We start from the raw sequence: 26,838 nt of genomic DNA, 5'->3' as shown, positions 1-26,838 counted from the left end.
ATAGAGGCCTGTCCCGGGCCTGGCGCGGAGGGAGGCGGGGCAGTGCGGGGCGGTGGCTGGGTTCAGAGTCCCGGGCGGCCTGGCTGCGGGGGAATGAAGCCTCCGCCTTCCCCGGCAGAAGCATTTAAATACGGCCGCGGGCCCTGGATTCGGGCAGCGGCGGGCGGAGAGAGTGGAGGCTACGGCTTGGAAGTAAGGCTCTGTCCGAGCGAACGGGATCCGAGTGGCCGCCGTGCTCCGGCCTTGGAAGTGGGTAAGCGCGGTTCCCCGCGGGATGCCCCCTTCTCGCGGCCCGGGGTGTGCACGCGGCCCCGGGCTCGCGGCGGGGCTGCCCATCGCATCATCCTGGTCCCCCTTTCGGGCCCGGCGGAATCGCGTCCGGCGCCTGCAGGAGGTCGGGCGAGGAGGACTTTTGATTTGCAACTTGTGCGTCTTCAGGCCCGTTCTCATCTTCCCACTTTACGACTTGAAACGAACTAGGTTTTCCCGCCGCTTCGGAAAGCCAAACGTCCCCACCCCCGACCCAAGGAAGGGGTCCACTCCGTGGGGCCTAATAGGAGGCTTAAAGTCCTGTCTGTGCTTTGTTGAGAATTAGAGTCTGCTCACCTGGGGGTCCGCTGCCCTCCTCTGGTAGCCCCTAAAAGAAGAAAGCAACGCCCCCTGAAAACGAAGCCCTAAGGCATTTATCCTAATATCTTAGGGGGCTTCTGCAGCCTATTGTTGACCGAGGCAAATGCTTGGACGTTCTGCTTGATGTCAGGGAAGGCCTTTCTTGGGGGCTTCAGAGACCATGTTTTTCGGGAGATCTTGAACATCTTCATGCCCTACGTGTAAGATAATTGAGCAGGGCTGGGAAATCTGCTATGGAGAAAGGAGGTACTCGCTGGATGAGAGAGCTCATACGTGGGATACACAGAGGACTTACTGTTCATCCGCTCACCTCAAAGGCCAGTCTTTGGGTTTTTTTCAACTCCCCTAAGAAATAGAGAACAGTAGTCTGGTCTGTTTCTTCTGAGGGGTCTGGACTTGAAAGAGCTGAGTGTTTCTGCTCTGAGGCGGGTTTATGTGTACTCAGCTTCTAGTCTTAGCTAAATGCTTCACAACCTTGGTTTGGAAAAGAACTCATAATATATCCCACCCCCACCCCTCCCCTCCCCTCGCCTTCATCTCTGTACTCTAACCACTAGGCATACTCCATCTTTCCCTGTATTTCCACAGCTTTGCTCTTGCCCGTTAGACATAGAATTAAGTCTTTCACAATAGTTTTTAACCCCCTTAGGTCGGGAATTTTTTTTTTTTAATATTTATTTATTATGCATGCAATATTCTGTCTGTATGTATGCCTGCAGGCCAGAAGAGGGCACCAGACCTCATTACAGATGGTTGTGAGCCACCATGTGGTTGCCGGGAATTGAACTCAGGACCTTTGGAAGAGCAGGCAATGCTCTTAACCACTGAGCCATCTCTCCAGCCCCAGGTCGGGAATTTTTTAAGTATGTGTCCAGGAAATGACCTACCGAGATGAGCGAGGTTGGTGTACCCAGCTGTCTGTCATGCCTACTGTTTAGCTAATCAGTAGCTATGAAGAGAGGTGGCAGATGGATTATATTCTGTTCAGATTGCAGCATAGGACATTTGCTGGCTGTTAGTGCCATCTTGTAGGTTGAAATATTTATCTGAATTTAAGATGATTTTATCTGAACAGTAGTTTCAGGTCGGTGTGTTATATTGTGATTCCCAAAACACAGAGGTGGGAACTCAGTTCAGAATGACCCATTCACTAAGCGGATAGGCCCACTTTTCTCTCAGTACCACAAAACAAGTAGAATTAGAAAATGGTGAGATGAGCCTGCAGGGAGAACACTTATGATGTGGGATTCCCCTCTGTATGCTGTGAATATTATTAGTTAATAAAGAAGCTGCTTTAGACCTGTTATGGGGCAGAACTTAGGTAGGTGGGGAAGACTAAACTGAATGCTGGGAGATAGAAGGAAGGCAGAATCAGGGAGAAGCCAGAGCCAGATGGAACTTTAACAGGTAAGCCACAGCCACGTGACGATACACAGATTAATAGAAATGGGTTAAATTAATGTGTAAGAGTCAACCAATAAGAAGTTAGAACTAATAGACCAAGCAGTATTTTAATTAATATGGTTTCTGTGTGATTATTTCAGTTCTGGGTGGCCTGGACAAACATGCAGCTGCCTCCAACACACTTACCTGTCAACTTTGAGTTGGATCCCCAGAACCCACAGAGAAAGGAAAACCTAGACCCCCCAAAGTGGTCCTCTGACCTCACACATGTGCCATGGCCTGCATACAATATACAGAGAAAGAAAAACAATAAAACTCTAAGATTATAAAAAATGAAAATACAATCAGAAAACATCTGTGTCATAAAGCTATTGGTAACTTTGTATCACACTCCATATTGAAGTTTATTGAGGAGGCTGGAAAGATGGCTCAGCAGTTAAGAGCACTGGCTGCTATTTCAGACATCCTGAGTTCAATTCCCAGCAACTACATGGTGGCTCACAACCCTCTATAACAAGATCTGGTGCCCTTTTCTGGCCTGCAAGGATACATTCAGTCAGAACACTGTATACATAATAAGGAAATAAAAAAAAGTTTATTGAGGATTTTATTGAAACTTCCAAGTGACTTTATTTGGTTGGCATCGGTCATGCATCCATCTTTTCCATATTTCCATCCATTGTCATGTACGAGCTGCACTTCATTTGAAGACTAGCAAGGCAAGGATACCCAAGATGAAGACCAGCTCATCAAGTAGCTGAGTGTCGTGGCTCGTGTCTGTAATCACAGTCCCCAGGAGGCTGAGGCAGAAGGATCACCACCAGTTCCAGGACAGCCTAGCTGCAGAGGGAAACCTTATTGAGGGAGAAGTGGGTGTGTGTGAGGATTAGAAGGAAAAGGAGGAGGGAGAGAGAACGCAACACCAGAGGGGAAAGAAAAGCTTATTAATTTCTCCAGTACAGATGCAGCTGTCATCAGTAACTGCTCCTTAGAAAGAAGGAAAGAAAGAAAGAAAGGCAGATAGGAAGTAACTTGAGGACTAGGGGGTGGAACACAGTGGTGGAATGTTTACCTGAGATGCTTGAGACCCTGGATTTAATCCCCAGCACGATAAAAAACAACCAAGTAATATTAGAGGTAACAGGAAAATATGATGACATTCTTTGGGTGGCTAAAGAAGGTAGCAGTCTGATTGTTCACTGCAAAATATCAACTATCTTAACTAAACCTATGAAATAGGAAGTCTGCAATACAGAGTCCCGAGGGGACAGTTAACTCAGTACGAGCAGAGGGATTGCCATACAAGGTGTTGGAGGTATAGCAGTGAACGGCAGCTGATAAGGACCAGCAAGCCTTGGCGCTGGAGAGAGGCCTCAGAATTTAAAGACCACTTGTTCCTCTTGGTTCAGCTCCCAACTGTTCACAGTGGTAGCTCACTGCCATCTAACTCCCAGGCACTCAGGTGGTTTACCCTAAAACACTTTAAATAGATAAATCTAAAAACATTTTTTTAAAGATTCATTAGCCTCGGGATACCTTATTAAACTGTGAACTCCTTAAAGCCCAGGAATTTATCTTCCATAGACATTGGATCTGTGCTTATTCTGTAAATGGTACAGAAATAGGACCTGCTTGAGCTTGAGGGTGTAGTCTGCCATAGTAGCTCTAATGTCTTGGCTGTGGAATTAAGTTGTAACTCTGAAAGATTCTCTGGAACAACATGACTTAGAAATTCTCGCCGGGCGGTGGTGGCACATCCCTTTAACTCTAGCACTGGTGGAGGAGAGGTGAGGCAGGTGGATGTCTGTGAGTTCAAACCCAGCCTAGTTTGGGTACACAGAGAAATCCTGTCTTGAAAAACCAAAAAATACTACTTATTAGTTTAATTAGGGAGGAAAGCAGGTGTCTTTTATTTTTATGTATATCTCTTATTTTATGTGTGTGGATGTTTTGGCTACATGTATGTCTATACCAAGGGTTCTCAACCTCCCTAATGCTGCGACCCTTTAATACAGATTCCATGTTGTGGTGATCCCAATCTTAAAATAGTTTCTATTGCTACTTCATAACTGCAATTTTGCTACTGTTATGACTCATAATGTAAATATTTTTGGAAATAGGTTTGCCAAAGGGGTCACGACCCACAGGTTGAGACCCACTGACCTTTACTGTCTACATGCCTGGTACTGTGGTCAAAAGAAAATCCCCTGAAACTGGAGTTATGGTTGGTTGCGAACCCCCATGTGTGCTAGGGATCAAACCTAGGTCCTTTGGAAGATCAGCGAGTGATGATAACCACTGAACATCTCTCCAGGCCCTCACCAGGTATCTTATATTTATTTGGTGGTTCTGGTTCAGTCCTGTGAACATTGGAGATAAACCTATAGGCCCATAGTTAACTAGGCTTCAGATGTTGATTTATGACAGTGTGGCTTCTAAAGAGACTGAGCAGATAGATACACTACAGTGGAACTTTGCCATCACACTGGAGGATTTTGTTGCAGGCCTGGAAGACAGTGGCCTGGTATCTCTGGGAGATTGGCTCCAGGTCTACTGCAAATGCCCACAACTGGAAATGCTCAAATCTTTTAAGTAAGATGGTGCAGTATTTATCTGTCTATACCCTATGCATGTCCTCCTGCACACTTTAAATCCTCTCTGAGATACATATGATACCTACAATTGAGCATCATGGCACATTCCTGTCATCCTAACATAGTAGAGGTGGAGGGGAGGATCATGAGCATAGGACTATCTGTCCCAGGCTACATAGCAAGTTCCAGGCTAACCTAGGCTGACTAGGGAGACCTTGTCTCAAAACAAACAATGAAAGTAATACCTAAAAAGTCTATATGTGTTCTCAGTAGAAATCCAACTTTTATTTATTTATTTATTTATTTATTTATTTATTTTTAAGAAGAAAGGTCTCACTATGTCACTGTGGCTGGCAGGCCTGGAACTTGCCATGTAGACCAGGATGGCTTCAAGCTTGCTTTTGCTTCCCTAGTGCTAGGATTAAATATGTCTGCCATTATACCTACACACATACACAAATACACACCACACAGTTGATTCTGTGTGTGTAGACCTTCTGGGTATAGAGAATGTACTTATACCTGAAATTGAAACCATCTTTTCCCTCCCTCCCTCCCTTCTTTCTTTCTTCCTTCTTTCTTCTTTTCTTCCCTCTCTCCCTCCCTACCTCTCTCTCTCCCTACCTTTCTCCCTACTTCTCTCTCTCCTTCTCTATCTCCTTCCTTCTTTACTTATTTTTTGAGATAGGGTTTCTCTGTGTAACAGTCCTGGCTGTCCTGGAACTCACTCTGTAGACCATGCTGGTCTCGAACTCATAGAGATCTGCCTGTCTCTGCCTTCTGAGTGCTGGGGTTAAAGGCGTGAACCACCTTTAATTATAATACCTGGCTAGGACCACCTATTTCTGCTACTGTAGCTTCTGGAAATCCAGATTGATAAAGCATCAGAACAGAGAATTTCTTATCTCTAGATTCCACGTCCCAGTTCTTTTGTATGACAGTAGATATCACGCATTGCGCTGTGTTGTTCCTAACTCCTTCAGTCTCCAGACTTTAACTGCTCGGAAACACTTCCCCTCTCCTAGCACAGAACAGGGTTAGTTGTGGCAGTGCCTCTGACTGTGATGGTTCCATTCGACCATGTAAGCTGTTACTAGATATGCTTACCGATTGCTGCCTTGCTGTCCTGAGAGAGTCATTTAGGGGCCAATGTATGTAGCTATGAGGGATAGTTACTGCTCCCCACAACTCCTTAGTTCTCATTGCTTTACCCACTGAGCGTGTAGCCTCACTTCTCTGTGATTATTCTTTTACTCTTACCTAGAATGTTCTTTCTGATTTTGTTCTCCCCCTTCCCCAAATTCTACCCATTCTTTACTGCAGGCTTAACTTCTGCATCTCCATTGAGATGACCTTTCTCTGCCTCTTTCTCCTTTTTTTTCTTTAAATGCCCCATATTATTATTGTGTGTTGGGTCAGAGGGCAATGTTCAGGAGCCAGTTTTCTCCTTCACCTTATGTGGGTTTCAGGGACTGCACTCAGGCCATCAGGCTGGTTTGGCCAGCACTTTGCCCTCCGAATGGTCTCATGGGTCCCTCTTCATCCTCTTTCTTCTCTGAACCGTCTCATGGGTCCCTCTTCATCCTCTTTCTTCTTTGGACTTGGACGTCATTTTGCTTTCTAGTTGATTATCTTTTTCTCATGTGGTTGTTTTTTGGGGGGTATGATTCTTTTCCCTCTTTAAGTTACCACTTTTCAGAGATCCCTTCCCTGTCCCCTACCCCCAGACAGTTCCTGTGTGTTTCTCTATAGGGCACTTACAAAGGCCGTGGTTCTTCTTGCTCCTTACTGGATTGTAACTGTGGGAGGGCAGGGTCTGAGCTGTCTTATTATTGTATCCATAGCACACTGAACAACGGGAGCTGTTACATGGAGGGTGTGTAATAAATGTCTCCAGATAGTTGTTAAATACTTCAGCATCATGTCCTCTATCCACGGTCAAGTTCTCACCCATTCTTTTTTAGATTTATTTATTATATATACAATATTCTGCCTGCATGTACCCTTGTGGGCCAGAAGAGGGCACCAGATCTCATTACAGATGGTTAATGAGCCACCACGTGGTTGCTGGGAAATGAACTCAGGTCCTCTGGAAGAGCAGCCAGTGCTCTTATCCTCTGAGCCACCTCGCCAGTGCCTCTCACCCATTTCTTACTGTCAGGAACATTACTTTTTTGTGTGATGGGGAAGGAGTAGGCCCTGGGACAAGTTGAAATAAATTTTCTGGAACCAGATGCCGAAGTTTTCCGTTTGCGGAGGTGGGACAGCTGAGGTGACGACTGGAAGCATGGGAGAGTTTCAGATGGTTCCCCAGCTTCATCACTTAGTGTCCCCAACATCATCTTTTCCATCCAGTTGGGTGGGGGAAGCAAGATGGGTGAGGCAAGGAAAGATGGGTGCCTGCCAGAAGTCAGCTTGGGTACTCTTGGTACTTTTATTCCCAAGGCAAGTCTTACAATCCTAAAAGTTTGATAGGAGTGTTTGATTTTTGTAGCTTCACAATGCAAATAGAGAACTTTTAACTCACTTACTTAGGCTCTTAAGGAATCAATTTTAATATTTCCTGGTAAATGAATCCATGTAGAGGGATGCAGCATAATAGTGAGAAAGCCAAGGTAGGGAAGCATGGATATGACTTTAAAATACAGTAACTTAGCCAGGCGATGGTGGCGCACGCCTTTAATCCCAGCACTCGGGAGGCAAAGGCAGGCGGATCTCTGTGAGTTCGAGACCAGCCTGGTCTACAGAGCTAGTTCCAGGACAGGCTCCAAAACCACAGAGAAACCCTGTCTCGAAAAACAAAAAAAACCAAAAAAATACAGTAACTTAAAAAGAAGCCAAGCTGTCTATATGTGGCGTTTCTTCAGTTCAAAAATACGATTATGCCAGGCATGATAGTGCACACCTTTAATCTCAGCACTTGGGAGGCAGATCTCTCTGAGTTCGAGGCCAGCCTGGTCTACATAGTGTGTTCCAGGACAGCCGGAGCTGCATAATAGAGAAACCTTGAGAGATGGCTCAGTGGTTAAGAGCATTGCCTACTCTTCCAAAGGTCCTGAGTTCAATTCCCAGCAACCACATGGTGGCTCACAACCATCTGTAATGAGGTTTGGTGCCCTCTTCTGGCCTGTAGGCATACACACAGACAGAACATTGTATACATAATAAATAAATAATTTAAAAAAAAAAAAAAGACCACAGTGCACACACGGGAGTAGACACAAGAAGCAAGGGAGCTGCCTGCAGAAGCAGAGTCCGTAGGGACGGGTAGAAGTGAGGTTTCTTGAGATAGATTTTCTTTTTTTTTTTTTGGTTTTTCGAGACAGGGTTTCTCTGTGGTTTTGGAGCCTGTCCTGGAACTAGCTCTTGTAGACCAGGCTGATCTTGAACTCACAGAGATCCGCCTGCCTCTACCTCCCAAGTGCTGGGAAAGGTGTGTGCCACCACTGCCCGGCATGAGATAGATTTTCTTGTAACCCATGGCTTTGGCAGTGACAGGGTGACTCAGCTGGTAAATGCTCTTGCCAACAAGCCTGAGGACCCGAGTTCAGTCCCTGAGATTCACCTGGTGGAAGGAGAGACCTACCCCCCACTCCAAAACTTTTACGTATAACATTAAGAATACTTTTTAGCCGGGCGCTGGTGGCACACGCCTTTAATCCCTGCACTCGGGAGGCAGAGGCAGTTAGAATGCCTATTTGGGGAACTAAAACTGTGTGCTTTATTTTTGGCAGTAGTAAGACTCAAACTCATTAGCTCAGCTCATGCATGCTGGGCCAACAGTGTTCCACTGAACCACAGATACGTGATTGGTCTAACCCAGAGCACCTTCTCCCATCCATGCAGGAGTCCACAATAAACTGTTAAGCTCTCTGACTGCTGTTTTCCTTCTCTCTGGGTTGCAAGAATGGGTTTGAATGTGATGTCTGAGACCTTGGCAGAAACTGAAGTGACCGGTCATTTTGACAGTAATCACAGTGAATAACCGGGCATTCATATATATGAGCCAGTTCCTTGTAAATTTTTAGTGTCAGTCATTTTACCCGATGACTATTGAAAACATACTAAGATCAGTACAGCAGTATTGGTAACTGCAGAAATGACTTTGCTGGGCTAGGGAGATTGCTTGCTGTGTAAACCTGAGGACCTGAGTTCAGGTCCCTAGCACCCAGTAAAAGCTATTGTGGCGGCACATACCTCTCACCCCAGGACTGAGAGCAAGAGATGGTGTGGTTGGGGACTGCTGGCTAGTCAGCCGTGCTCCATGATAGCAAGACCAGAGCCTCAGAAGGACAGGTAAAGAGCAATAGAGGAGCATGGTGTGGGCTTCAGGTCTCTACATGCTCACACGTAGGTGTTGCACACCAGCACACACACACACACACACATTACTTTCCTGTAGTGTTTTCACAGTTTCTAACTAAAGTTGAAATAGTTTCAAGATTATTGTCCAATATTTAAAAATAATCTGCCCGATGCCAAGTTAAGCATTTGAGGGATGTTTTTGTTCTATTTTCTGCAGCTACAACAGCACCTGTGATGGATAATCTATAATGAACAGGAATTTCTCGGCTTAGGGTACTAGAGGTTGGCAAAACCAAGATGGAGGGCTGACAGTTTTGCTGTGTCATTCCCTGGCGGAAGAATAAAAGATATGAGATCAAACCTGTAGGCCTAAGCCCTTTTATAATAGGGATTAATCCACACTGAGAGCAGAGCTTCTCTTATGCCCCACCTACCAGCTCTTTTGCACTGGGAATTAAGTTACCTGCACACTTCCAGAGGGACGTGTTTAAGCCAAGCAGGCGAATAGTCTTCGAGACCAGAGCTGAGTCATGGAACTAATCTGACCATCTGTGACTATCTAAACCTGCGGAAAGCATCACCTTTGTACGCTCACCTATAACCCTGGTTTAGAGGATAGGCTTTATTTTGCTTCTTGACTTTCTAACTCTCAGGTCATTATAATCTTATGGTATGTGCAGAATTAGCATCAGCTGTTAGAGATTTCCCCTTTTTTCCTGCGAGCACAGTGGGGGAGTGGCCGAGTCATCTAACTGGAATGTTATTTTCCATTTACAGTTTTCGCAATTCCTGTGAGCAAACGTAGGAACTTGCTCCAGACACCCGACTGTTTTGTGATGGATGTGCCAGTGATTTGTCCACATTTTCTGTTTCTAATACCACAACAGAACATTCCTGATTGTTTTCCTTCTAGTTGAGCCATGGTGGAAATCAAGAAGATCTGCTGCATCGGTGCGGGCTATGTCGGTGGCCCCACGTGCAGTGTCATCGCCCATATGTGCCCTGAGATCAGGGTAACGGTTGTCGACGTCAATGAATCGAGAATCAATGCATGGAATTCCCCGACCCTTCCTATTTATGAGGTAAATTATATATTAAAGCTCTGTGTTTATGCTTATTGTTTTCTTACTGTGTTGGTTAACTATTTTATATATACTATTATTGTGATATCTATGGATGCAACCAATTTCAGTGAATAAGGTCTGGCTGGGCATGTTGGTAACACCCATGATCCCAACTCTCAGGAGGACTGAAGTTAGTTCATGGTCTGCCAGTTCTACATAGATGGTTAAGGCCAAGCAGGACAACACAGAGAAACCCTACTTCTAAACAAAGCAAAGGTTCTGGATAGTGTTTGAATGTAGTTCATCCTAGCTTAACTAACTGACATAAAGCACTTATTTCAGGAAGGAGGAAGGACTAAGTGTGGTAGTGCATGCCTATAATCCTAGTACTTTAGAGGCTGAGGCAGGAGGATTACTGAACTACATAGTGAGTTCCAGGCCAACCTGGGCTGTATAGTAAGCCAAAAGTACACAACAAAAATTCCAGATAAGGCCGGGCGGTGGTGGCGCACGCCTTTAATCCCAGCACTCGGGAGGCAGAGGCAGGAGGATCTCTGTGAGTTCGAGGCCAGCCTGGTCTACAAGAGCTAGTTCCAGGACAGGCACCAAAAGCTACGGAGAAACCCTGTCTCGAAAATTCAAAAAAAAAAAAAAAATTCCAGATAAGAAAATGTTCTGGACCATTGAACAGGGAATATGGCACATGGTTAACGTGTCTCAGGCTCTGAATTTCCTCTCCAGTACTGCAGAAGAGAAAAAGACTAAATTAAGGACAATAAAAAGACAGTTTTGTTATGTCAGGAATGCTGAGAGAGAGAAAAAAAGAAGTGTGCCAGAGCTGGGGTATTGCCCAGTTGGTGGAGTGCTTGCTCAAGTTTTTCCCAGAAGGGGCATGGCAGCGCACTCAAGAGTTGGAGTCAGAAGGGACAGAAGTCCCACGAGAGAGAGTTGGAGGCCAGTTTGGGATACATGAGGCCCTGTGGACTGCTGGGTGTGATGGAGCACTCCCTCAACTCTGACACTCAGGAGGCGAAGGCAGGCTGACCTCTATGAGTCTAAGGCCAGCCTGATCTGCACACAAGTCCCGGGACAGCCAGTGCTACATAAAGAGACCCAGTCTCAAAAAAAAAAACCTTCTGAAACACAAAAATAATAAGTAGTTCCCTGGTGTTTGGGAGACAGGATGTGATATTTCTTGTACAGTGCTTAGTGATCATATCAGAATAATTAATCCTATCTCTCACCTCAGAATGTTTATCATTTATTTCTATTAAGAGAATTTTTGGGGCTGGAGCAATGGGTCAGCTGTTGAGAGCACTGACTGCTCTTTCAGAAGACTCAAGTTCAATTCCCAGCACCCACAGGCAGCTCACACCCATCTATAACTCCAGCTCCAGGGCTTCTGACACCCTCACACAGACATGCATGAAGGCAAAACACCAATGAATATAAAGTTTTAAAAAAGAGCCAGGCAGTGGTTAAAATGAAAACAGAGAATTTTCTACAAACTGTTTTGAGATAATCTAATTGGCATCTCTCGGCCAGCGCCCCTGCTGTCTCGAGAGTGTCAGAAGTCACCCTTCCTGTCCAGCTGGACTTCTGAACCCATTACCGGCTACCACTCTCCCTGCCTCCGGTAATCACTGTTTTATTCTCTGTGTGATCAGCTCTCCTGGCTTCCACATCATGAAGGACATGTGGTATTTGCCTGTGCCAGATTCACTTCATTTCACAGAAGACTGGTTAACTTGTTCTTTGCAAAAACACAGCTCCGTAACGTTTTCTATCATTCTAGCCCCTGGTCAGGATACTCGAAGAAGTCTAGTGCACTGGTTGGTGACCCCACACGTGTTTTATAGTGTTGCTGCTCCTGTTCATGTGTTAATTAATACGGGGTATGAGTTTACAGTTAGACCTCCTCTAGTAGCTTATGTTAGAAGGCCTCAGGGCCTGGGAGATGATGGCTCAGCTCAGAAAGGCATTTGGTATCAAACCTGCTGACCTGAGTTTAGTCCTGGGACCCCCATAGTGGAAGAAAAAAACTATTCCCAAAAGTTCTCTGACCTCCATATGCACACCATGGCAAGCTATGACACACTTGCATGTACACACACACACACTCAAGAATGAGTGTTAAAAATAAGTTAAAATTAGTAAAGAATAAGACTTTTAAGCCTAGCAGTGATGGCACACGCCTTTAATCCCAGCACTTGGGAGGCAGAGGCAGGAGGATCTCTGAGTTCGAGGCCAGCTGGTCTGTAGAGTGAGTTTCAGGACAGCCAGGGATATATATATATATATATATATATATATATATATATATATATATATATATATATATATATATATATATCTCCCTTGTCTTGGAAAACAAAACAAAGCAAAGTACTGTGAAGAGCTCCTGGGACTGGGGTGCAGCCTTATGAGAGAACAGACAGCATGATCTAGGCCACTCCAAAACCCAAAACAAACAGAAAAAGGTTATGAATGTTCATCCTCCAGTTAGTTTAAATCAGAGGCCAAGGAAGATTTCCATTTTGCAGTAAAATGGTATCATGGTAAATGGTAAAATGGTATTTTGTTTCTTTCATCTGAGACAGGATCTCACTGGACGAATCAGGCTGGTTGGTCTCAAACTCAAGTTCTCCTGTCCGCCTCCCGAGGGCTGGAGCCCAGGTGTGCACACTGTGCTCAGCTGTGTCTTGTTTATTTTTTGTTTTTTAGAGACAAGGTTTCTCTGTGTTCCTCTGCCTGTCCTGGAACTAGCTCTATAGACCAGGCTAGCCTTGAACTCAGAGATTTAATCCCTCCTGAGTGCAGGGATTAAGGGCACGTGCCTCCACTGTTTGGCAGCCATGTCTTTTATAAGTCCACAATCTTTTCACTTTCTGTTTATTCACTTGTTCATCCTCCCTTGCTTTGTTAATGGTTTTGTTTTCTCCCCTGCTTTTTAGTTAGAGAAATTGGTTTGTTGTGGAAATTTCCAGAGTGGATTCTCCTGAGCTCCCTTGAGTATTTCTAACATTTTCTGCATCCCTGTAAATTGGCAGTTGGATCTAGAGGACAGATCTGATCAGATCTGGGCTGTTTTTTCTCTCTACAAGAATACTTGTGACTGATGGGATGATTCTGGGTAAAGGTACATGCCACCAAACCTGATGACCTGAGTGTGACTTTGGGCCAACACTGTAGGAGAGGGCTGACTCCCAAAGGTGTTCTTCTGACCTCCACACGCATACCACGGCACGCACACTTCCACACCCAAAATAAATGTAGTTTTTAAAAAAGTTAAGCCGGGCGGTGGTGGCACATGCCTTTAATCCCAGCACTTGGGAGGCAGAGGCAGGTGGATCTCTGTGAGTTCGAGACCAGCCTGATCTACAAGAGCTAGTTCCAGGACAGGCTCCAAAATCACAGAGAAACCCTGTCTCAAAAAACCAAAAAAAAAAAAAAATTTTTTTTTGACATAAATATGGCCCCAGATAAACTGCATGGTAAAAAGTAGTAAAGATTTTCAGTGCTTCTTATAGTAGGACTTGGAAAAACATACTATCGTCTCTTTGTTTAAAGCAAACACTGGCTTCTACAACCACCTCTATGGTGTGAATCATGGGGCAGGTGCAGAGGCCATGGCACGGATATGACTGCGTTCATAATGACAATGCAAAAACTTTGCTTGGAATCCCAGAGCCTTGCAGGGTGTGATAACTGAGTTGATACGAGGGGTTAATGGTTAACGCATCACCCAGGTCCATGGCAAACAACGAAGGCATTTTAGAGCTGCTGATCTTTGATTGTGCAAGTTCAACTTTGCTTTGCTTTCTTTCATAACATCCTTACTTACTGTGTCTTGTGTATGCCCCCTCCTTTTTCCGGTTTTCACAGGACCTCCCAGGGCAGCTGGTCTGACCTCAAATCCACTGTGTAGCTCAGCCTTGCCCCAGACTCAGTTCTCCGGCCTCAGCCTCCCAAGTGTCCGGACTGTGGTGTGTGCTGCCACGCCCAGAGACCCTCAGCTATCCTTACAAAACACCTTGAAAGTACAGTACAACATAGTTGATTCTGTTTTCTGTTCGTCTCAGGATTGGATAATACTGTGTTCAACTCCTTTTTCTTTTTTCCTTCTCTAGCCTGGATTAAAAGAAGTAGTAGAATCCTGTCGAGGGAAAAATCTATTTTTTTCTACCAATATTGATGATGCCATCAGAGAAGCTGATCTAGTATTTATTTCTGTAAGTAGTTTGCTTTTCCATGTGATTTTATGTATTTATTTATTTTATTATTCCTGCCTGTAAAGGTTTCTTTGTTTTATTTGGCATTAAGCCAGTTTTCTTAACTGCTGAGTCATCTTTCCAGCCCTAAAATTTCTCTTTAGAGACTTAATAATAGGGGCTGGAGAGATGACTCAGAAGGTAAGAGCACTGGCTGCTCTTCCAAAGGACCCGAGTTCAATTCCTAGCACCCACATGGCAGCCTACAAATGTTGGTAACTCCAGTTTCAGGATCCAACACCTTCTAACCTCAGTGGGCACCAGGCATGCACACAGTTCATGTACATACACATAAACAAAATATACATATAACAAAATATCTTTTTTTAAAAGACCATGATAATATTTTGCATGTGATAGATCGGTACTCCTTTAGAGTAAGGACCTCTGAATTCATTCATTTTTATCTCCTGGCCTTAGCTTGGAACCTTCCTGCCTGCCCTCGGGTCTAGCATATATAAGGCCACCCTCCCACAGATGTTTCCAGTTGTTTCTTTCCGTGGTTATATTTGTAAAGTGTGTTGTGTTGTTCTGTGAGAGTTACGAGCTTCCTACTGTTGCTAGTTAACAGACGGTTGGGGCACTGTCTTGAGAGCACTGGAGAGCGCTCACAGGCACCGTGTGCTTCATCCCAAATGCTTTTGCTAGGTGAACACACCAACCAAAACCTATGGAATGGGGAAAGGCCGGGCAGCAGATCTGAAGTATATCGAAGCTTGTGCTCGACGCATCGTGCAGAACTCAAATGGGTACAAAATCGTGACGGAGAAAAGCACAGTCCCCGTGCGGGCAGCGGAAAGCATCCGCCGCATATTTGATGCCAACACAAAGCCCAACTTGAATTTACAGGTATGAAGAAAGGAAACACCACAACTGATTCTTCTTAGGGCAAGACTGATGCCTTCAAGTTACCCACGATTCATTCTAGCCTAAACTTGCCTGTGTATTGCTCTTCTAGGTGCTGTCCAATCCTGAGTTCTTGGCAGAGGGGACAGCCATCAAGGACCTAAAGAACCCAGACAGAGTCCTGATTGGAGGGGATGAGACCCCAGAGGGCCAGAAAGCTGTCCAGGCGCTCTGTGCCGTGTATGAGCACTGGGTGCCCAAGGAAAGGATCCTCACCACTAACACTTGGTCTTCAGAGCTTTCCAAACTGGTGAGTGCAAAGCTCGCGGCTCTCCGTTAACTCTGTTACTCAGGCTCGTGCCAAACTCAGATCCTGCCTCTGCTTCCTGACTGTGGGAGTCGCCACACACATGCACACACCAGAATATTTATTTTGCTTTTTCCCCCCAGTGCTGGAGATTAACCTGATGCCTTACTTGTTCTCTACCACTGCAACTTAATTTGTCTTTTCTAATCAGTTTTCCACTGTCTCCTCCAAATGAGCCCATTAGTATCTTATGCCTGCTTAGTAGTTTGCGTCAGCTCAGTGAACTCTCCTGACATACAAAGTCAGGTTTTCACTCACCATCTTCTCTCATTTGTCTTATATTTGAAGGCAGCAAATGCTTTCCTTGCACAGAGGATCAGCAGCATTAACTCCATCAGTGCTCTGTGTGAAGCGACGGGGGCTGATGTGGAAGAGGTGGCCACAGCTATTGGAATGGACCAAAGGATTGGAAATAAGTTCCTAAAAGCCAGCGTCGGTAAGTACAGTTTTCTCTATATTACACAAGTTACTAATGCTTCCAGCTTTATAGAAGAGCTGTGTTTTCTTTGTAATTTACTATCCTTTAAAGAAAAAAAAGATTTTAAGTCAGGCACTGGTGGCTTATGCTTTTAATCCCTGCACTTGGGAGGCAGAGACAGGTGGATCTCTGTGAGTTTGAGGTCAGCCTGGTCTATCAGAGCTCGTTCCAGGACAGGTCTCAAAGCACAGAAAGGATTTTAGAGGTACTAGGGAGATGGCTTCGTGGTTAAGAGCAATGGCTATTCTTTCAGAGGGCCAGAGTTCAATTTCCAGCACACACACCCGTCTGTAACTTGAGTTCCTGCACCCTAAGCTCTCTTATGATCTACATGGAATACATGCATACATGCAGACAAAACATTCATACACATAAAATAAATCTACAAAGAAAACATCTCGGGCCTCTGAGATGGCTCAGTGAGTGAGGGCACCTGTCCCCAAGCCTGGTGACTTGAGTTTGAACTCATGCTGAAAGGAGAGAATAGACCCCACCCCCGAGCTGTCATCTGACTCCAATGTGAGCTGACTTCCCATTAGGTTGTAAAGATGAAGTGTAGTTGGGCATGCTCATCTTTGCCCTCAGGAAGTCGAGGCAGGAGGATCAGGAGTTTGAGGCTAGCCTCCGTTACATAAGTTGCCCAGGATGCCTTTGAACTGTGTAGCCCAGGCAGGCCATGAGTCTAACTTTACAGCAGCTCTGTGGTCAGTTCTCGTTATCTGTGGTAGTTATACTGTGTTATAGCGCTAAAAATTCTTCATAGAACACAACTTAGTGAAATAAACCCTGTCTCCTAATAAAAAATACATAAAAGGAGTTAGGACGTGACTCAGTGGTAAGAGTGCTTGCCTAGCGTGTGCAAGGCCTACCTGGGGTTCAATCCCACCACTCACGCATACACGTGTACCTAGTATTTCTGAGGTTAAACGTCACTTCCTGGTACTGTTTTCCCTGCCCTTTTTGATGTTTTCTCTCAGTATAGTAGAAATAGCTACTATTTACATAAGGCATATTATGTATCATATTCTATATTGGTACTTTATCTCCTTCAATTTTTTTTTTTAAGACAGAGTTTTACACAGCCCAAGATGACTTTAAATTGCTATGTAGTCAAGGTTGTCCTCAAACTCCTAATCCTCCTGCCTATACCTCTCGTGGGCCAGAATCACAAATGTTTGAAACTATACTTGGCATTTTTACTGCTTATGACCTATTAAGGAGGTGATGTAATTTTGTTTCTAGAGATTACTCAGAGTCAAGGGAAGTTTTGTACCTTGTTCAGAATCCTGCAGTGCCGAGGCCAGATGTTTCTGCTACTCAAGTCCTTACCTCCCTACCACAGCCTGAACTGTGCTAGCTCAAGGGCGAGCTAGCACACCTTGGCCCAAACCCAGCCCGCAGCTTGTCATAAATGAGTGGTATGGGAATACAGTCCCACCACGCCCACAGCCTGGCCCTTGTCTTTAGCTACTATGTGGCTGCAGTGGTAGAGGTTAACAGTTGAGGCAGAGTCTTCATGGCCCACGAAGACTGAAATATTAACCATCTGGCCTTTACCTTAAAAGTTTCCTGGCTCTGCAGTAAAGCAGGAGATGTAGGCATTCATACCAGGTGAGCACAGGAGAAACAGAAGATTAGTGCAAAGGAAATGTCAAATGGAGCTGGAGAAACGGCTCAGGGTTAGAACGTTTGTCCTTGTGGGTGGATGGCCCATGCTCAGGGTCCAGCACTCACACAGTGGTCAGCTAAACTATCCATCCCTCTCCCGACCTCTGAGGATGGTGCACATGCATTCATGCAGGCAAAACACCCACATAAAAAAATAAAATCCTCTTTTAAAAGGAAAAAGATCAAATGTAGATTTAATAAAACTTGTTTTGGGGTACTGCTTGGTAAATATTTGAAGAGCTGAGCTGATTAACTATAAATTTCACTTGATTTATAAATCTGCTTTTCCAATTTTTTTCATCTTGATACTGGGTCTCATGTAACTCAGGCTGGACTTGAACTCACCATGTAGCTGCAAAATTTTTCTGCTATCTGAATTTTATTACTTAAAATCTGAATAAGAGTCACTGATATTAGCCGGGCGGTGGTGGCGCACGCCTTTAATCCCAGCACTTGGGAGGCAGAGGCAGGCGGATCTCTGTGAGTTCGAGACCAGCCTGGTCTACAAGAGCTAGTTCCAGGACAGGCTCCAAAGCCACAGAGAAACCCTGTCTCGAAAAACCAAAAAAAAAAAAAAAAAAAAAAAAAAAAAGAGTCACTGATATTGTAGAGGTTTTACCACAGGATTTAGTTTCTGGATCTTACCTGAAAAAATGTGAGTTCTTTTTTTTCTTTCCTCAGGTTTTGGTGGGAGCTGCTTCCAAAAAGATGTTCTGAATTTGGTTTATCTCTGTGAGGCTCTGAATCTGCCTGAAGTAGCCCGCTATTGGCAGCAGGTATCTGTCTTTGTCGTCAATGACTTCCGATTAGAGTCTAATTCAACATGGCCTCCTTGGTGAAATGGTTTTGACCATTTGAACTTGTTCCAGGAACTCAATTTTCTTATTTCAGGTTTATTTGATGAGTATCTGTTTTCTTTTTTTTTTTTTTTGGTTTTTCGAGACAGGGTTTCTCTGTGGTTTTGGAGCCTGTCCTGGAACTAGCTCTTGTAGACCAGGGAGTATCTGTTTTCAATTAGTCTTTTTTCCTAGTCAACTGTGATGGGCATTTTTTATACATTGGTATTTCCTATTTTATAACTAAATTTCTCCCAGAATAAATCAGGAAGTAATATCCTTTATATTTGGGGATATGTGTTTGAGACTGTCTCAGATAAAGAGGCTGATCTTGAACTTGCTGTGTAGCTGAGAATGACCTTGAACACCCACTCCCTCAGCCTCCTCTTGAATACTAGAATTACAGGCATGTACCATCATAAGAGACGGGGTCTCATTGTGTAGTCCAGGCTAGCTGGGAACTTGGTGTGACGCACCCACGTTGTAATATTTTTTTCTCTTGAACTTAACAACTTTGACACAAAATACCATATGCCTGTGGGAACAGCAAACACCAAAGACAAAGGATAAAAACCACAGTTCTATGTAATTTATAATTAACAGGAAAGTGAGTAGCACGGGGAGCTGGAGAGATGGCTCAGTGGTTAAGAGCATTGCCTGCTCTTCCAAAGAAAGGTCCTGAGTTCAATTCCCGGCAACCACATGGTGGATTACAACCATCTGTAATGGGGTCTGGTGCCCTCTTCTGGCCTGCAGACATACACACAGACAGAATATTGTATACATAATAAATTTAAAAAAATTAAAAAAAGCCGGGCGGTGGTGGCGCACGCCTTTAATCCCAGCACTCGGGAGGCAGAGGCAGGCGGATCTCTGTGAGTTCAAGACCAACCTGGTCTACAAGAGCTAGTTCCAGGACAGGCTCCAAAGCCACAGAGAAACCCTGTCTCGAAAAACAAAAACAAAAACAAAAACAAAAAATAAAAATAAAAATAAAAAATAAAAAAAAAAAGTGAGTAGCATGCATAGCAAAAGGCTAAGCTTTGGGGAGAGTCTTTTCTAAGCAGTGCCCCTACTTTTGGAATTCCCACTGTGTCGTCCAGTGGACACACCTGCCTCGTTCTGGGCCATCGAGAGGTGCAGTGGGAATGCGAGCATGACTACAGAGTCCCCACGCCACAGCACACTCCTCAGAAATAACGTTCAATGCAGAGATCCATGATGTGGCTCCTGCGGATGGCACAGTATCAACCACAATATCCCGGGCCCAGAGGCTACTGCGTTCCTCTTTCTCACTTCAAAGCGCTCCTTGCCCGTGCCACTGTTGGTGCCACTGGGGGTATCCATATCCATCGCTGCCACCATTTTAGAAATACACTCACTTTGTAATATTTTAAGTGGTTTGCATCTATGGGTACTCTCCTCCCCTCTTTCAAATTCACAGAGCTAAAACGGGAACCCCTTCCTGGCTTATCTGAGTACTCTTTGCACGCAGAACACCGTTTACCCCTCATCATTAACGTTATCCCCCATTTTTAGATGAGAGAAGATACTTTGAGAAATGACAAATTTGCCTAAAGTGCCAGCCAGGATATGCACCATTGCCAATGATTTCCTGAATCCATAATCTTCAGATTTCAGCAATTGCTATGGGAGCAAGTCTGTAGAGAGACTCATTTTCTGTGTATTTCACTCAGCCAAGCAGGTGGCTTCATCTTGCCATCCAATGCAGATGAAGCCCTGATTTCCCAACACTTTGGGCTCCTTTCCAAGCTGCCAAGACTTGAGATGGTTCCTGAAAACTTTTGAAAAGGCCCCCCTTCTCCCCCAGCTCACTTCATCAACAACTTAACCTAGCAGATGTTGTATGCTCTGAGGCTCTCTGACGCAGGCATTTGGCTAGAACGCTTATCCGGTGCTTGTGTTGTCACGGTTTGTGCAGGAGCAGCTCTCCCTCTGTGCGGGCTGTTCCTGTCTGCTCGTGGCGAGCCTTGGTGGATGGTGAGTGACTGAGTTGGTGAGCTGTGGTGACTTGGTGAGCTTTGGCGAATTAGTGAGCTGTGGTGAGTTGGTGAGCTGTGGTGAGTTGGTGAACATGCAGCATTTGAGGGAGTGCTTGGAGAGCTGATTGCTCACCACCTTGTCCCTTCTGGGGACTTGAAGAAGCGGGGTGAGGGTGCCTTATTTTGGCTGGCTTTGTGGCGGGATCTCAGATGCCTTCAGAACTCAAGCCTCGCTGTGTTCCCGGAGTCTTTTCATCCACTCACAGCCGGCCAAACCAAACGAAAAAGAACATTTTCAGAAAGGCCCTAAGGAAGGGGATTAGTGGATTTATTATTATTGTTATTATTATTATTTGTTTCTCTGTATAGCCCTGACTATCCTAGAATTTGCTTTGTAGACCAGGCTGGACTTCCTCTGCCTCCCAAATGCTGGGGTTAAAGGCAGGTGCCACCACATCTGGCAATTGGTGGAATTTTAATTTTCAGATTTAAATCTTAATAACAGTGTTGAGTTAACTTTGCCATTAATATGTGAACCATATATTTGTACAGCAGCATTTACTAGAACACCATGTGCATATCCTAGATGACACTTTTGTAAGCTAACATTATATATTTACATATGATTTCAGGTCATAGACATGAATGACTACCAGAGGAGGAGGTTTGCCTCGAGGATCATAGACAGCTTGTTTAATACAGTAACTGATAAGAAGATAGCCATCTTGGGGTTTGCATTCAAAAAGGACACTGGCGATACCAGGTATCAGTTCTTTTTTTGTTTGTTTGTTTCTAAGATTCACTTATTTTATGTGCATTGGTGTTTTGCATGTGTATATGTCTGTGTGATGATGTCAGATCCTCTGGAGCTGGAGTTACCAGCAGTTGTGAGCTGCCATGTGGGTGCTGGGAATTGAACCCCAGTCCTCTGGGAGAGCAGCCAGTGCTCTTAACTGCTGAACCATCTCTCCAGCCCTAGGTTTTAGTTCTTTAAAATGTTAAAAGTATTTTTGGCCAGGCAGTGGTGGCGCACGCCTTTAATCCCAGCACTTGGGAGGCAGAGGCAGGTGGATCTCTGTGAGTTCGAGGCCAGCCTGGTCTAGAAGAGCTAGTTCCAGGACAGGCTCCAAAGCTACAAAGAAACCCTGTCTCGGGGGGGTGGGGGGGAGAGTTGGGTTTTTTGTTTTGTTTTGTTTTATTTTTTTAAATTTTACCTATGCTTAGTGACTCAGGGTATCAATCTCAGGAGGCATAGTAGAGAGAGGCAGATCTCTGTGAGTTGGAGGCCAGCCTGGCCTATATAATAGCAAGTCCAGGCCAACCAGGGTTACATGGCGAGTGGTGAACATGTGCACAAGCCATGGTATTTATGTGGCGGTTAGAGGACAACTTGGAGTAGCCAAGTCTCCCCTGTTTTACCTGCTAATTTATTTCACCAGCCCTCTTTAAAACATCTCAGGGCTGGAAGTGGGTAAAGGCACTTGCTTCTAATCCTGACAGAACTAGAACGAACCAAAGAATAACACTTCAAACCTTTGAGAGAGTATGGGAATCTTTCATCCTATCCTGATCTTCCAATTGATAGAAAAGAATTGAAGAACATGTGACTCTACATATGTGTATATGTGTGTTTTCTATAGTATTTTATTCTCTGTTATATAACGATGCCAGAAGAGTTCTGTTAACATGGTGCCTCACTAAGTGGAAGAAGGTCTGTGTATCTCCTCCTGTGTGTGTGTGTTAGCCTGTCATGGTGGTGTATGACTTTAGTCTCAGCCTTTTAGGAGGCAGAGGTAGGTAGATCTCTGTGAGTTTAAGGCCAGGCTCATCTATAAAGCGAGTTCCAGGACACCTGGAGCTACACAGAGAAACCCTGTCTCGAAAAAACATTAAAAAAAAAAAAGAAGAAGAATCTATATCCTCAACAGTTTAGCTTAACTAGAACTTCTTCACATCTTAAATTTCCTGATATTAAAATGTCATTTAGCTGGGTGCTGGTGGTGGTGTCTGCCTTTAATCCCAGCACTCTGGACGCAGAGGCAGGTAGATCTCTAAATTTGAGGCTAGCCTGCTCTACAAAGGGAGTTCCAGGACAGCCCCAGCTACACAGAGAAACTATTTGTCAAACAAACAAAACGACTGTGTCATTTAAAGCAATGACTGGTCTCTCCTGCAGAGAGTCCTCCAGTATCTACATTAGCAAGTATCTGATGGACGAAGGTGCACACCTCCATATATACGACCCCAAAGTCCCCAGGGAACAAATCGTCGTGGATCTGTCTCATCCAGGCGTGTCAGCGGATGACCAAGGTAGGACTCTGTTCCCTAACCATTTTGAGGATAAACCCACACAACTCTTTTTCCTTTGGAACCTTTAGTGGTTGCATTTTCTGTCGCTATCACGGTTGGCTCTGTATGCAGCCTCATTTCTCAAAAATTAAACTCAGGTATTATGTTCTCATCTTTAATCTGAAGTCACCACTGGTGTTTCAATCCAGCAATTTTTGCAGGGGTCAGGGATGTATATAGCTCAGTGGTATTTCATAAAGCCCAGAGAGTCCCAGGAAATACTTCTGGAGAAAGTTTGGGGTGCTCCTGGTTCCCCATTATTCACTTCTGTCAGACACTCTTTCTGCAGGACTAGTGTTATGTGTGTAACTTCAGACGCCTTGTCTCCCATCTCTCTTTTGGGCATTGTCACTGTTTTCTAGTGTCCAGACTGGTGACCATTTCCAAGGATCCATATGAAGCGTGTGACGGCGCCCACGCCCTTGTTATCTGCACCGAATGGGACATGTTTAAGGTGAAGTCTCAGAAATTACATTAAGAAAAGTCCTAGGCACAGCATTGGTTGAATATGTGTCCACATGTTGTTATAGTTTTGCATTTGGTGTGTCTTCACAGGAACTGGATTATGAAAGGATTCACAAAAAAATGCTGAAACCAGCTTTTATCTTTGATGGGCGACGTGTCCTGGATGGGCTCCACAATGAGCTACAGACCATTGGCTTCCAGGTAATCAGGATTCTGGGCTGGTCTTCAGAGGACAGCCCTATGGATTCGGTTCTATCCTCCCTTCTTTATATCTGTCCCCCGGGCTTCTGGCTTGGATAGTGAGCACCTTTGCCCTCTGAGTCATTTCAATGGCCTGATCTGTTATAAACTCATTGTATGGGTTATAGAATTGCCATATTGTCTAAGTTAGCAGTAAGATAACTGGGCAAGAGGTCTTCTCTGGGAAGTCCTGATTTCTTTGGTGACCATTCACTCCTTCCGTATTTGACATAAAGTTGAGCTCCTTTACTTAGCAGCTAAGAGGGCCTCAGGTGCCTGTCATACAGAAGCAGCATGTGTCCTAGCTCACCTCATACCATATGTCAAGTAAGAGACACTAGTTACATTGTCCTCATACCCCAGGGAAGACATGGCTGATGGGTGGGTGGCCCCTGAGAAAATGCTTCACTGTGGCAGCAACATTGTCCTCCTCGTGTGAGCATAGCCAGCATCCACCTCACCCGGTACCCAGGCCCATCAGCTGGTTCATCCTGTACCTTTCCTGGGCTGTGAGAGATCTTAAGGGAGAGCACGGGCTTCGTGAGGCAGCCATCTTTGGTGGAGCTCGGGAAAGCTGACAGAAGCTGCCCAGAGCGGTGCCTCTGTGTTCTCAGGCTACTTTAAAGTACTGACAAGTTGTTACTTTCTATCTCCTGCAGCAGTGTGGGCTTGGAGTGGAGGCTCCAGCAGGGTCAGTTAGGGAGGATTTAGAAGTTGCTGGAGGGGGAGCTGTCTGCAGGAGACACGGACGTGCTGAGCGGAGTGCCTGTGCGTGCCTCAGCACCGGCGTGCTGTGCGGGCGCCAGGATAACTGTGTCTGGTTTCTTTAGCTTCTCGCTCACTTGCTGAGGGGCCATGTCTCTGTCATTTGTGACAACTTTGTTGACTCCTGTCCGACCTTGGGAATTCCTCCACCCCACCTTCCCAAGCAGACAGCAGGCCTGCTCTTCAGAGCTGTCATTTAAAGTCAGGAGTGTTAAATTTTTTTGTTTGTTTTCTTCTGAGACAGGGTTTCTCTATAGCTTTGGAGCCTGTCCTGGAACTAGCTCTTGTAGACCAGGCTGGTCTCGAACTCACAGAGATCCGCCTGCCTTTGCCTCCTGAGTGCTGGGATTAAAGGCGTGCACCACCACCGCCCGGCCTTATTTTTCTTTTTTGAGATAGGGTTTCCCTGTGTATCCCTGTCTGTCCTGGAATAGCTCTATAGACCAAGCTGGCCTAAAATTCACAGAGATCTGCCTGCCTCTGCCTCCCAAGTGCTAGGTTACATAGCTGAGTGTTATTTTTAAAATGTTGTTTCTAAGACATATGTAGCAAGATACATACTTAAAATTATTTTAGCCAGTTGTGGTTTCCCTCAGGAGACAGAGACAGGTAGATCCCTGAGGTCAAGGCCAGTGCAGCCTACAGAGTGAGTTCCAGAACAGTCAGGGCTAAACAGGCGGGTGTGTGTGTGTGTGTGTGTGTGTGTGTGTGTATGTGGGGGGGATGGTTGTATGCGGCTGGGGAGATGGCTCAGTGATTAAGAGCACTCACTGTTATCCTCCAAGTCCTGAGTTCAGTTCCTAGCACCCAATGGCAGTTCACGACTGATGCCTTCTGGTGCACAGATGTGCACGCAGACAGAATGACTCATAGACATAAAGAAGTGGAGCAGCCATGTCTGTGACTTGACCGCAGGCATGCTGTTCCCTGCACTCACACAGGACAGTCTGTGAGTTAGAGGCCAGTGTTACATATCAAGACCCTGTCTCTAAAAACCCAAACAAATACAAGCCAGCAAAGGGGGGCAACACTTGATTCTAGAAACACAAAAATAAAGGAGCCGAAGATCTTTCAGCCACTCAGACAACTTGAAAAGCTTTTCTCCTCGTCCTCCCGTCTCTCTCTACACTGTGGAGCTTATGTATGTGCACTAGGATTAATGGCTCTATTTTTTTTCCTCTTCAGATTGAAACAATTGGCAAAAAGGTGTCTTCCAAGAGAATCCCATACACTCCTGGTGAAATTCCCAAGTTTAGTCTTCAGGATCCACCTAACAAGAAACCCAAAGTCTAGATACTGCCATTTTCTGTGATTATTTTGGTACTTCAGGATAGCTGGTGTCTGTCTGATATTAAATGGGAAATGAACTACATGTTTTTAAGGAAACAAAAATATTTTTTTAATCATCAAATTTATACTAGCTATATGGGTGTTAGCATATCTAGGAATTATGAGTCTAGAATAATTTTTACATATTTTTATATTATTGTCCTCTCAGTTATTGAATGGATGGAAAATAATCATGTTGGTTTAAATGTGGTCAATTTTTGTAAACTAGAAACTTTGAACTCTTTCTAGCATCACAGACTGTCCACAGACTGACTTGAATACCAGGGAAAGGAGGCCTCATTTTCCTGGGCTTACACTCAGTGGGTTTTAAAGCCATGAAATCACTGTGCTACCATGTATGGGCTGGTCGAGGTTCTCTGTCCTTATTGTTTTAATGCGATATGTCATTAGTGGTTTTAATTGTTTTTGTTTTCCCCAAATGATCACTCTGCAATCCCTTCCCTGTTTAACATGAATAATACTTTCTTTTGAAAGCATTTAACCCGAGGAGAAAATCAGTATTGTGGTCTGTGTTGTCCCTCAGCTTCCTCCACTGATTGTTGCTTTTGCAGCCGGAGTCAAAGTTTGTTATCCTTCTTTTGATTATTTCTACTACAATTCTAAGTTCTTCCTTTAACAAAGAAAACCAATAAAATCTCATGTGTAAACTAAAAGATTTTCCAAGTTACATATATCTTTTTACATGTATTTATTTCGAGGGGAGGTGGGATATGTACAGCCAAACCATGTGTGCAGAGGTCAGAGGACAACTTAGAGTGGTCAGTTCTCCCCTTCCGTGTGGGCCCTGGGCTTTGAACTCAGCCATCTCAGCATTAAAAAAAAAAAAAAAAAAAAAAAAAAAAAAAATGTGTGCCTTCCCGTTTACATTTTAAATTTATGTATGTTTACTTTTTTTTGGTTTTTCGAGACAGGGTTTCTCAGTAGTTCTGGAGCCTTTCCTGGAACTAGCTCTTGTAGACCAGGTTGGCCTCAAACTCACAGAGATCCACCTGCCTCTGCCTCCCGAGTGCTGGGATTAAAGGTGTGCGCCACTACCACCTGGCTCATTTTATTTATTTTTATGTGTATGTTCTCCTGAATGTGTGTATATGAAGTGTGTGCCTGGTGCCCAGGGAGGGCAAAAGAAGGCATCAGATCCCTTGGAACTAGAGTTATGGATGGCTGTCAGCCATCATGTGTGTGCTGGATACTGAGCCCAGGTCC

The 26,838-nt window shown here is 44.7% G+C and overlaps 1 protein-coding gene and 1 pseudogene across 1 annotated transcript; one reads left to right on the top strand and one right to left on the bottom strand.

The window, feature by feature from the left end:
• Ugdh (UDP-glucose 6-dehydrogenase) lies at positions 1 to 26,366 on the top strand. Its single transcript, XM_057772947.1, has 12 exons — positions 1 to 253; positions 9,847 to 10,015; positions 14,128 to 14,229; positions 14,917 to 15,117; positions 15,227 to 15,424; positions 15,770 to 15,917; positions 18,309 to 18,403; positions 21,099 to 21,229; positions 22,643 to 22,776; positions 23,178 to 23,269; positions 23,371 to 23,481; positions 25,471 to 26,366. Exons 2-12 carry the CDS (start codon positions 9,854 to 9,856, stop codon positions 25,576 to 25,578), a joined length of 1,482 nt encoding a protein of 493 aa, XP_057628930.1. The 5' UTR covers positions 1 to 253; positions 9,847 to 9,853; the 3' UTR covers positions 25,579 to 26,366.
• LOC130875590 (E3 ubiquitin-protein ligase RBX1-like) lies at positions 19,500 to 19,834 on the bottom strand (annotated as a pseudogene).
• Positions 26,367 to 26,838: the final 472 nt, after the last annotated feature.

Source organism: Chionomys nivalis, chromosome 6 (genome assembly GCF_950005125.1).
Source record: "Chionomys nivalis chromosome 6, mChiNiv1.1, whole genome shotgun sequence".
In the NCBI taxonomy this organism is placed as follows: domain Eukaryota; kingdom Metazoa; phylum Chordata; class Mammalia; order Rodentia; family Cricetidae; genus Chionomys; species Chionomys nivalis.
Note: the sequence above shows the minus strand (reverse complement) of the source record. Positions and strands in the feature narration are given on the sequence as shown.

Coding starts and splice junctions, on each gene's coding strand:
- Ugdh (XM_057772947.1), top strand. CDS start 9,854: ATGGTGGAAATCAAGAAGATCTGCTGCATCGGTGCGGGCTATGTCGGT. Junction 22,777..23,177: donor CGTGTCAGCGGATGACCAAG/GTAGGACTCTGT, acceptor ACTGTTTTCTAG/TGTCCAGACTGGTGACCATT. Junction 23,482..25,470: donor TACAGACCATTGGCTTCCAG/GTAATCAGGATT, acceptor TTTCCTCTTCAG/ATTGAAACAATTGGCAAAAA.